This window comes from Ictalurus furcatus, chromosome 6 (assembly GCF_023375685.1).
Source record: "Ictalurus furcatus strain D&B chromosome 6, Billie_1.0, whole genome shotgun sequence".
Classification (NCBI taxonomy): domain Eukaryota; kingdom Metazoa; phylum Chordata; class Actinopteri; order Siluriformes; family Ictaluridae; genus Ictalurus; species Ictalurus furcatus.
Genome location: NC_071260.1, coordinates 5,968,983 through 5,981,935, shown reverse-complemented (window position 1 = coordinate 5,981,935; position 12,953 = coordinate 5,968,983). Strand labels below are relative to the sequence as shown.

At 37.5% G+C, this 12,953-nt stretch overlaps 1 protein-coding gene across 1 annotated transcript in view; it reads left to right on the top strand.

Moving 5' to 3' along the window:
• LOC128608533 (GRIP and coiled-coil domain-containing protein 2) overlaps positions 1 to 3,897 on the top strand; it is a 28,112-nt gene extending 24,215 nt beyond the window's left edge. Inside the window, exons 21-23 of the mRNA XM_053626319.1 lie at positions 956 to 1,095; positions 1,289 to 1,490; positions 3,438 to 3,897. Coding sequence (XP_053482294.1) covers positions 956 to 1,095; positions 1,289 to 1,490; positions 3,438 to 3,511 — 416 coding nt within the window. The 3' untranslated portion in view covers positions 3,512 to 3,897. The remainder of the gene's footprint in view (positions 1 to 955; positions 1,096 to 1,288; positions 1,491 to 3,437) is intronic.
• The last annotated feature ends 9,056 nt before the right edge of the window (positions 3,898 to 12,953 follow it).

The following is a 12,953-nucleotide window of genomic DNA, read 5'->3' as shown; positions in this document are numbered from 1 at the left end:
TTATTCCTTGTTTTTTCCCCCCAGTATCATTTCATTCTTTCCACAATATATGTTTTTACCATGCAGGTTTGAACTGCTTTAGTTACAGCTGTCTAAATAAACTACTTGAGCTGGGTTAGGGTTAACTGGAAACTGAGTTTTGGCACATAATATTGCATGTATTGAAATGTAAGGTATGAATTATTTATTTATTCATTATTATTATTACTTTTTACCATTATGTTTGTACTAGAATCAGAATTTTTGTAAATAATTTAGATCAATCTAAATGTAGCGTCGCCCGGGAGCTAAAAATTTAGCTGTAAAGAGCACAATACTGAAATTTCAGCTACTGTGGGGTGTTCTTTTGGAATTTAATTTATTTAATACTCTTCAGTTCAGTTTGGTAGTGTTTTATTGCCATGAATATTACAAATTGCACAAACTGCCAAAGCAATTAACATAAAAAGAACATTTTAACAAAATCATGGAAGTAAATGAATGGAGCGTTGGTTTTGAGTCATTCAGAAGTTAATGAAAGAAAATTTTTATGATTTTCCTCATTAATTTTATTGGGTTATGTCAACACTGAGGAAGAAAACATGTCTTATAAAAGACATGAAGAAATATAAAGATGCACAGAAGTAGATAATCAAAATATAGCTCTGTGTGTGTGTGTGTGTGTGTGTGTGTGTGTGTTTTGTTTGATTTTTAAATAAAATGCTAATGTCTTATCCATCATTTCTACATACAAAGTGAACAATATGTTTAGCAAATCTGACAACAATATATTTTAATGCTTGTTACCTTATTGTTAACTTTGTGGATATGTTCCACTGACAGTTTACTTTCATGTCTTACATTTAAATGTAGGTCTTACCATAATATAATTATGCATAGAAACTACATCATCAGTGGTGGTCAAACAGCTCATGTAAGTATTTCTTATGATGTGTGTGTCTGTGTGTGCATGCAGAGCCCTTTGTGTGGCAGGTGGAGCCCACAAAGGAGGAGCTAACTAACAAACTGAATACAGCCACTCGCAGCATGGAACACATGAACAGCCTGTTACATGAGAGTGAAGCCACCAACGCCATCCTCATGGAACAGATCAATGTGAGCAACATATTGTTATTGTGGCCACTTCACAATACTGTCACCCCCTCACTGTATGCGTTCAGCATTTCAGGGCAGCATTAGTGTGCTTGCAAAGTAAAGGATGTGCTGTTTGGAAAATGTTGTCATGTTCAGTATCCTAAAGCATTGAATTCCAGCCACTTACTTGACTGACTAAATGTTTTCTGTGTAGCTCTTGAAGAGTGAGATGCGTCGTCTGGAGAGGAATCAGGAGCGAGAGAAATCAGTTGCAAACCTGGAGTATCTGAAAAACGTGTTGCTGCAGTTTATCTTCCTTCATGCTGGCAGTGAGAAGCAGGCGCTGCTGCCTGTCATACACACAATGCTGCAACTCAGCCCGGAAGAGAAGAACAAACTTTCCGCAATTGCGCACGGTACGTTAGTGTCTGTGTCTAACATATACTTTTATTTTCTATGATTTTATTTAAAAAATATTAAAATGCATCATATAAATGTATAGAAAATCTAGGGCCTTAAATGGCCCTCAAATTTGACATTACAGTGGTCTGAAACACCCCTGTAATGTTCATCCAGGTCTTTGTATATCTATGAAATTCAATTACTCAAATGAAATTCAAAAAAGTCTCAATATCCTTGTGTCATCCCCAAAAGCTAACAGCTAGCTAAACAGATTCTTAGAACAGCTAACTTCCATTCTTCACATGTTGATATGAGAGGGATTTCAGTATTAGAGTCTGTAGTTCAGGGGTGTCCAGTCTTATGTGCAAAGGGCCGGTGTGGGTGCAGGTTTTCATTCCAACCAAGCAGAAGCCACTGGCCCTTTCCAGAGAAGATTGGACACCCCTGCTGTAGCGTATTCTACATTGTAATATTCTCAGTGATTATTATAACAAAACCTGTCAAAATGTACCAAAACAATCAAAACAACAGTATTTATTTCTACCATTAAGCTACATTAGGATGTGTCTGGTCCAAAGCCATGAAGTTTATTTTGTGACATCACTAACTGAACTCATGCATAATACTACCCCAATATACTTGTCAACATTTTGATAACTTTCTTAAACGTTTCTGAAATTCTACAGGCATTATTGTGAGTCCAAAGGTGTTCATACACATTTCTTTTGGCAAGTCAGTTAGGGTATCTGCTTTGTTCACATCAGAGGTAATTTTAAAACAATCAATTAGAGACAGGTCTATTTAATCTTTAATTCACTATATCAGTATTCCTGTGAGTCAAACGTTTACAAACACCAAGTTTACTATTTCTTTAAACAGTCTGGGAGATTCCAGAAAGTGATGTTATGAATTTTAGAAGCTCTAATTTGGCCAACTGTTATAATTAGGAGTTAACTGGGAGTGCACCTATGATGATAAAAGAGCCTACCTTTGAAGCCAGTGCCTTTTTGCTCTTGATAGCACTGGAATATCCAAGCAACTGAGCCAGTACCTCAGAAAAAAATGTTGGACCTTCCCAGGTCTGGTTCCTTTTTAGGAGCACTTTCCAAAGGTAAAACAAGCATCTGTATAGTTGTATGCAAAGATAAAAAAATCTTGTAAAGCATAGTAGTGGTAGCATCATGCTGTTTTGCTGGAAAGGGACTGCTGCTCTTAAGAAAATAGATGCCACCATGAGGAAGGAGGATCATCTAGAAATACCAAAGCAAAACCTCAAGATATCAGTCAGAAAGCTAAAACCTGGTGTGAACTGGGTCTTCCAGCAGGACAGTGATCGAAAGTAAAGTGTAACAAAACGGCTTAAAGACGATAAAGTGAAAATATGGAAGTAGCCATCACAAAGCCCGGTCCTGAATAGAAAAAATTGTTAACTGAACTGAAAAAGCATGTCATAGTTAGGAGGCCCACAAAGGAGGTCCACAAACCTGACTGTGCTGCACTGAGTTTTGTCAGGAGGAATGGGCAAAAATTCCAGCAAAGTATTGTGAGAAGCTTGTGGAAGGCAATCAAACAAGAGTTTGATTCAAGTTCAAGCAATTAAATAGCATGTCATGATGTACTAACAAATTGTATGTAAACCTATAACCCACAATTTATTTATTTATTATTATTATTATTATTATTATTATATATATATTTTTTTATAAATCTTTTGGTTATTATTTTGAAATGGCCTCTTATGAAAATAAAGTAGATACCCTAATTGACTTAACACAGGATAGATATGGGTACAGGAAATGTTTGGAGTTGTTTGTACAATGATTATACCATTTTCTTTGTAAAAATTAAGTTTGAATGTCTTTAGCCTAGGTGTATGAAAACTCAATCAGATCAGGAGAAAGTTAGTAATTTTGACACTTGTATGTGCATTTTTAAATTGGTTAACACAATGTTCGGTTCAGGTGAAGAAGAGGCTGCAGCATCGAGAGGATCTGGTTGGACTTCATATCTCCACAGTTGGTCTGGGATCAGATAAGAACTGCATACCTCAAGTATCCACAGTATCCAGAAATGTCTGTATGATTCTTTAATAAAAAACATAAGTAGTCCTCTGTATTTTTTTTAAAGAATATTTTATTATTCTTGTGAAGACAGTATGGAGTTGACTTGTGTAGCATAAAATCAACAGCTCACATTTTTTGTAAACACCTTCGAATCAGCTTTCCCTGTTATATGTGAAGTGACTTTTCAACCAAAATATTAATATATAATATATAATAAAAATACTAAGGGTTCAATGATTATAGATAACCAAACATATCAAAAGTTGTTAAAGATTATATTGAAATGTTGAAACTTTGTCATTATAAATCTACTATATCATCTTGTAACTGTAATCAACAATAAATTGTGTCATGTCAAGGTTCAATTTTATTACCTACATATTACTAGCATAAACTAACACAATCCAACATAACATTCTGCATTCTGGCAGTTTGACATAAAATAAGCCTGAAGCAAGATATATGTTGCAGCTGTCGACTGAAAGATTAGTTATGATTCATTCATATATATAAAGCATCCATTAATTTATTTCCATTTTGTCACTGTGGCTTGTTTGTAATTTGCAACTTAAAAACATTATTCTGACAAAATTTTATAAAATACTTTGTGTAATTGTCCTAACTCTTTAGTGTTAATGTTGCCTAGGCAACTTCAGCTGTATGATGTTCAGTTAAACAGGCTCTGAAATGAAAAACGAAAACTTAACATTTAATGTTGCACTCAAGCAAGAATGTAAATTACATATTTTATGAGAAAAGAGTTAAGTAAAATATAAATTGGATGCTTCAGAATATTGTGTACATAAGAATTTTAGGGGTTCCAATAGTTATGACACGTGGTTTTGTTAAATATATATTTTGACTTTTTATTTTCCTATACATAAATACCTCAATAAATTACTTCAATTAATAAAGGTTAGCTTTATCGCAGATCCTCAGTGAGAGATTAAGCTAATTAAGCACTGAACTTTTTTTTTTTTTTTTTTTTAAACCCAAGAGTGCCAGTAATTCTGGAACTGACTGCAACTGAAATGGCATTTTTTTTGTCAGACTTTTGTCTGAGGAATATTAAACGTGATTTTCTTTCCCCCTCCCCACATTGTCTGGGGAGGCTTTTGACAGGCTCACCTAAACGGCTTTCTCTTCATTTGACAAGCAGTCATGTTTCACTACTCAGGAAGTCCAAAGGGTCCATCTGGCAGGTTTCTGTTTTTTCAAGGCATCACATCAAATCTGACTATGTGTCAACTGTCTGTCTGTGTTTTTTTTCTCTCTCTATTTTTTTTGCCCTTATTTATAACACTCATCACTGTGGAGCATGACAGCTGAAAGTGTTTCATTCAAGAGTATCACCCTCTCTGCACATTTATACATGCGGGGCAGGGGTGAGAGGAAGGGGATGTCAATTGTAACACTAACACAAATATAGCTTTATGCTAATAATGGACACTGACAGCACAGATAGTGAGATGACAGTAGTTGTGTGATTGAGAAATAATTTTAAGTGGAAGACTTCTTGCCACCAGAATTGCCTGTGTGATTAATAATAATGAGCTGGACGAGCAGACAGATTTAATGTCAGTATAGTAATGGCATACATAACTATAACTTTTTACTCATTAGCAGTCTATGACTGATATGTATAGCATCATGAATTCCCTGACATGGCGTAAATTGGGATCTCAGCTCTGCAAGTGCTGCTTGCATGTCATGTTTTGTTCTCAATTCTCCATGTGCCTTTCTATGTGTTTTATTCCTGTCATTGGTTTGTTAACCAGTTGTGTGAACCTGTTCTGTGTTACTTCTGATATGTAGTAGCGTTGCGAGGTCTTGTTGTGCATTTGTATTAAGTCCAAGAGTATATGCACTTGCTGCTATTCACGGCACATTGCATGTACGACACTCTTAACACTAACATTTTCTTGAAATTTTAAATTGACAAAGGAAGACAAAATCACTAAAGTGTCTTGTGCCATTCTTCTTTTCTGACATCTCCACAGTTGCAAGTGTTTTTGTTTATTTGCATAATGTTTTTAGTGGTGCCAAAGCAGTGGCTGCCTTAACAGATGACTTTGTGGTATTTCAGGGTTGGTGGTGACATTAGCTGAGGTGTTACATAAAGCTAGGTTATATCTCAGATGGCTAGCTTTGTTAGCCTTTTTTTCTTGACTTGCATCACTGAACAGTAAGTAAGTAAAAAATACAGTATCTCACAAAAGTGAGTACACCCCTCATATTTTTGTAAATATTTGATTATATCTTATTCATGTGACAACACTGAAGAAATGACACTTTGCTACAATGTAAAGTAATGAGTGTACAGCTTGTGTAACAGTGTAAATTTGCTGTCCCCTCAAAATAACTCAACCCACAGCCATTAATGTCTAAACCACTGGCAACAAAAGTGAGTACACCCCTAAGTGAAAATGTCCAAATTAGGCCCAATTAGCCATTTTCCCTTTACAAGGTCTCAGGTGTGAATGGGGAGCAGGTGTGTTAAATTTGGTGTCATCGCTCTCACTCACCCTCATACTGGTCACTGGAAGTTCAACATGGCACCTCATGGCAAAGAACTCTCTGAGGATCTGAAAAAAAGAATTGTTGCGCTACATAAAGATGGCCTAGGCTATAAGAAGATTGCCAAGATCCTGACACTGAGCTGCAGCACGGTGGCCAAGACCATACAGCGGTTTAACAGGACAGGTTCCACTCAGAACAGGCCTCGCCATGGTCGACCAAAGAAGTTGAGTGTACGTGCTCAGCGTCATATCCAGAGGTTGTCTTTGGGAAATAGACGTATGAGTGCTGCCAGCATTGCTGCAGAGGTTGAAGGGGTGGGGGGTCAGCCTGTCAGTGCTCAGACCATACGCCATACACTGCATCAAATTGGTCTGCATGGCTGTCGTCCCAGAAGGAAGCCTCTTCTAAAGATGATGCACAAGAAAGCCCGCAAACAGTTTGCTGAAGACAAACAGACTAAGGACATGGATTACTGGAACCATGTCCTGTGGTCTGATGAGTCCAAGATAAACTTATTACAAAGACAAGTGTGTGTGGTGGCAACCAGGTGAGGAGTACAAAGACAAGTGTGTCTTGCCTACAGTCAAGCATGGTGGTGGGAGTGTCATGGTCTGGGGCTGCATGAGTGCTGCCGGCACTGGGGAGCTACAGTTCATTGAGGGAACCATGAATGCCAACATGTACTGTGACATACTGAAGCAGAGCATGATCCCCTCCCTTCAGAGACTGGGCTGTAGGGCAGTATTCCAGCATGATAACGACCCCAAACACACCTCCAAGACGACCACTGCCTTGCTAAAGAAGCTGAGGGTGAAGGTGATGGACTGGCCAAGCATGTCTCCAGACCTAAACCCTATTGAGCATCTGTGGGGCATCCTCAAACAGAACGTGGAGGAGCACAAGGTCTCTAACATCCCCCAGCTCCGTGATGTCGTCATGGAGGAGTGGAAGAGGACTCCAGTGGCAACCTGTGAAGCTCTGGTGAACTCCATGTCCAAGAGGGTTAAGGCAGTGCTGGAAAATAATGGTGGCCACACAAAATATTGACACTTTGTGTCCAATTTGGACATTTTCACTTAGGGGTGTACTCACTTTTGTTGCCAGCGGTTTAGACATTAATGGCTGTGTGTTGATTTATTTTGAGGGGACAGCAAATTTACACTGTTACACAAGCTGTACACTCACTATTTTACATTGTAGCAATGTGTCATTTCTTCACTGTTGTCACATGAAAAGATATAATCAAATATTTACAAAAATGTGAGGGGTGTACTCACTTTTGTGAGATCCTGTATATCATATAATTATTCGGGGGGCAGTGGCACATGCATCACACAAATACTTCACACCTTTTTCACTGTCTCATCTTAACATGACGAACCTTTTGAATTCTGTGCTGTTACTGTTACTTCTCCCTTTAATCTTCATATTGCTGTTATAAATTATACCCTGCCTCTTAGGCTTCTTTCAAACTTCATAGAAGAGTTCCCTTCTTTTGGTTCTCTTACCTTATCTGATTGGACCTCACTCCTTGGAGACTTGGAGACTTTATCTTCTCTTCAGTCCTGCCTTCTGACCTGGTCTCGCTTTTGACCTGACCTTCAACAACTGACTCATTTTCCTCTCTACAACTTGAATCAGGCAGCAATACTTTCCTCTCTTCACTTTAATAATTCATTGATCTCCACTGCCCTCTATCTTCAAGTCCATGAAATTTTTGCCCTGCTGCTTGGCTGTCAGATGTGCGCTGGAGCAATCAGAGAGAATTAAGAGCAGCTGAGATAAAATAAAGAAAGCCTCAACTTGATGCTCATCATGCGGCAACATGGCACAGCAACTGCTGTTGAGTGTTGCTGAAAATCATAATACCACTAGATGAGCAAAGATATCATTGTTCCCCATCCACCCTGGTCTTTAAATAAAACCTGAAGACAGCATACTGTATACAACATACTGTGCATTTACAGCATTTGGCAGACACCCTTATCAAGATTGATAAGGAACCTTGTATGCTGTCTTCAGGTTTTATTTAATTGGCAAAGTCTCTATGAAGTACTACCTGTACACTACACTATCCATAACAGAGACCCAATAATCAGTAATTAGCTCCGTAAAAACAGAACTAAACCATGGCAACCATTTTCAACAGCATTTGTTCCAAAATATATCTCTCCAAGATAATGCACATCCAGTGCAACACTACACCAGCTAGCCAATAAACTTGCAGGGATTTAGGCAAGCAACAATTGAGCATGATGACCAACAAAATTACAGTATATTACAAATTACACAACACCAAAGCACCTACAAAACATAATTTTTAAGGAAAATATTCAGAATATTCATTTTAGGTGACACAGTTCATAGTTTAGTAGCTGCACCTTCAACAAAGTTCATGGATCATTTAGTTTCGTGTATTTAAGAATTTCCTAAATGTACAGTCAGTCCCAGAAGTTTTGATATACTTCAAATGACAATACAGACAATGGGCTTTATTTATCAGTCTTTTAGTAAAGTTGTGTGCATAGATTATACAGGTAGATGTTGACCTGCTATGGCATCACTGCCTATCAACACCTCCTCTGGTGCCCATAAATGTTTGCATAAGCCAAACCAAACAAAAATTTCCCTCCAGATTTTTAAGTAACACTCTAATCACAGTTAAAGCTCATTCACGATACCACCAAACCACCAACAAAATGATTAAATGATGTAAGATTGCTTCTTAAGCATGGTGTGTGTGCTAAATCTTCCAGCCAGTGCAGCACTACCACAGACACATTAACTCTTATTCCTTTTTGAGGACATTAGACAAAAGGACATTAGACATCATTTCATTTGTCCTAATTAAATGGCTATTCTTTCTTGGAATTTGGGAAATTGTTTATGACCAAAATGGGGGAAATGGGGTATAAATCTAATAAATAAATAACAAATGAATAGTTAAAATAATTAAACTCAATTTTATACCAGCGTTTCCAAAGAATTCTGTTGTAACCTTTGACCTTGGAGAACACCAAAGTGACACAACAGAGACAGGTTGCTGTCCAACATATTTGAATGCCTATTAAATACTCTAAATTGGATTCCAATTCAACAGAACCATTGTAGTGTACTATTTTTAATGTTAAAATGTGTATGTGATGGTCTATTAATAGTTCTGGTTCTTTCTCTGCTCGATTACAGCATGCCTAAAATAGCCAATAACATAGAGATTGACAGGGAAAATAAAGTATGGCTGATAGACCCCTGCTGAAATAATTACATACAACTTGTTGATAACTGTAAACACACAGAGGTTCAAGAGCTTAACATGATTGGCTCTGGTGAGCAGACACACTCCAGTTGAGTGATTGTGCACTTGAGGTAGAAGTACACACTGAATGGTGTTGCACATCCTTTCCCCAAGCGTCATTTTGGAATTGTGTTCTTTGGTCAGATGAGAACACAAAGATTTTTGGCAAATAAAAACTGTGGTCTAGGGACTCTTATAAAGATGACATCATGAAGCCTGGTAAGTACCAGGATATTTCACCCAAAAACCTGGCTTTCTCTGCTACAGGGGTTCAGACTTAAGTGGTTAAAGGAACATGAAATCCTGGTTTCTGGTTTTTGAAGTCTCTGGTCTTGATGCTGAATTGAAGAGTGGCAGCAACAGATGAAAACATAAGAACAAAAATATACATGTTCTGCTTGAAGGAGTCCATGATCTCTCTACATGCATCTCCAAACTTGTTAGATGTTATAGTATACTGTATCATAGTATATTAATTTGAGTTCCAACCATTTTGAAACCAGTATTAACCAGTATTTTGCAGAAAATATTTAATGTTTGAAAATGTCATGCTAAAATTACACATTACTTATTCTTTTAAGATATTCTTTTTTGCTATGCAAGCAAATGTCCTTTGAGGGTGTGTATATGCACAGTAGGGAAATGTAGATGACAAAACTGATTTTAAATCACAGTGAGAGGCATCTATTTAAATTTTTAATAGTGTTATTTTATTAAAGCTTGTAGGCAAACATATTTCTACAGGATTAATATAGTCTGCCACAGCATGAATCTTGAAAAAAATTCAGGCCAAGGGGACTCACACCCACCCAGCCCACCCCACTCACCACATACTGTGGTGTACAATCACAGACCAATTTATTAGGACCACCTGCACATTCCAGCAATTATATCATCAACCAATCAGGAGACAGCAGCACAATGCATAAAATCATATAGGCATGGACTTCAGTTCAAATGCCAATGTTCCCAAGCATCAGGATATGGAAACAATGTGATCTCAGTGACCGTGGCATGGCTGTTGGTGCCAGACAGGATGGTTTGAGAATTTTAGAAACTGCTGATCTCCAGGGATCTTGCACTGTTTCTAGAGAGTACACAAAATGGTGTGGAACCACACTGAAAAGTCACACTGACTATCAATGATGGCTACTACTTTCAGTTTACATTAAGATATAGCTGCCAGGCGATATGGGAATGTGACAGAGCTTACTTCATTTTTATAGTGACTTTTCTTAGAGACAATCTTGCACTTGAAGTTACTTTACAAATGTCAGTTTTATATATATATATATATATATATATATATATATATATATATATATATATTAGTCCATTCTTCAGGGCATTCTGCTTTTCATTGTTTTTATTAACAGAAGCTGAGAAGATGAGAATGATATCCGATAGTGTTATCCCTGAAGTGCAAGATTTGTCAGTCACTTGACAGCATCAAAATTGGTCGCAAAACAGACCAGGCCACCGGGATTTCTCTCCTGATGGCCAATCTGGACCTGGTCTGCCATGTGAATGAGATTGATACTCCTGAATTAGCAGAGAGGCAGATGCCTGTTGAATCTCTCAAGGGCATTGCACATTTATAAACATCTTCTCATTCCTGTTGGGGTGGCTAACAAGCTGCGTCAGTCAGCTCTGCTCTGCTGGAGTGCTGTGTTTTTGCCCGCCTGTCAAGTGGCAAAGTAAACACAGCACTACTGTCAGAGAAACAGCTCTCTCTCTCTCTCTCTCTCTCTCTCTCTCTCTCACACACACACACACACACACACACACACACATACACACACACACACAGTGATGTGCAATTCACCAGGCCACACTAATTAACAGAAATCGCTGCCTCAATAAAGAGTTTCTCTGCTCTGAGACTTGATCTCTAATAAATCCTCAGTGCTTAAACATACAGTAGAGAACATAAGAGAAAACCGGAAACCATTGAAATGTTCTGTCAATAAATAACTATATTCTTCTAATCTCTGATCATTCAGCATTGAGAAAGTTTACATTTGCAGATATGCAGAATGTTTCACTGTAAATTGTCAGTAGCATGGTACTGATTGCATAAACACATTTTATGTTTCTAACAAAAACTGGAGTATGGCAGTCAGTTTGAAAATCTAAGCTTGTAGCCCTCCATAAGCACATCATTTTTTGTTTATCTCTGTTATGAATGTCAGGGTGTTGGATTCCAATGCAGTGCTTTTTATTAAAGTCCACAAAGACATGCTGAGCCAGAGAACAGCGCAATAAAGGCAGTCCAAGGGTTAGACACAAAGCAAGGATACTTATAACACAAAGCGAAGACAAAAGTGGAAAAGACATGTGAATGTAAGCACATAGAGGTATATGATGAATAATATTTAAGGAATTGTTATGTACAACCTTTTATGAAGTAATTTACCAGTACAGAAAATAACACAGAAAGGGGCAAACTGAGTTTCCAGTTTCAATATTAAATTAGCCTTCTGTGTGTAGTCTTCATATTAAATGAACTCTTACAGCTTCAGCAAGGTAATGAATAGACCTGATGCTCTAAACATCAGAAACATACAACCCACTGGGCAATTTGGCATATTTCACCAGCATCTAATTTGATTTTTGGCATTTGCTTGTTAAATTAAACACTGCTAAATATCAGTTAAGATAGAACTATGGATATGTTCCTTCTTATGGCATGAAACAACTATAAAGGTCAACTTGATTATCCATTCATTGAAAATTTGCCTTACATGACATAGATGGTTTGAACACAAGTGAAATAGCCTGTTCCAGCTTATACATGCATCTGTGAATTATAGTTGGTGTAGGTGTGCCTAGGTACATGAATACATGAATACAAATACATTTTCATACATGAAAATGACCAGAATAAATATATAGTTGAATAACCAATTCAGTGTGTAATGTTAGGTGAAGCTCTTGATTTTGCTCTTTCTTGAAACTCTTCACAGCTCTTTGGACTTCATACTGAGAGTTAACAGCAACAGATTGCAAATGAAAATGCCACACTCGATATCAACTCTAGACCTTTTATCTGCTTATGTTGTGAAGGTAAGTTTCTTCACCAAGAAAAGAATTTTTTTCATCCACCACAGCTGTTTTCTGTGGTCTTTCAGGCCTTTTGGTGTTCCTGATCTCACCAGTGCACTCTTTCTTTTTAAAAACATACCAGATAGTTGATTTGACCACACCTAATGTTTTTGCTGTCTCTCTGATGGGTTTGTTTTGATTTTTTGAACGATGGATTGCTTCTCTGGCAGTAACAGCTCTTTGTAACAGTTCTCTATATGAAGTATATTGTGAGTTAACTGCAACAGATTGCAGATGCAAATACCACATTTGAAATCAACTCTAGACCTTTTATCGCTTATACCAAATAATGATTAACACACACCTGGCCATAGAGCAACTGAGCAGCCAATAATCCAATTACTTTTGGTTGGTTGGGGGGGTCACAGTGACCACTGACTGTAATGAGGCTGTTAAGGTAAGAAAAAGATTATTTGCAAAACCATAGCATCTGCTGCTCCTCCCACTAAGACTCCTCTTCTCCTCTGTGGCCATTAACATGGCATGGCTTTAAT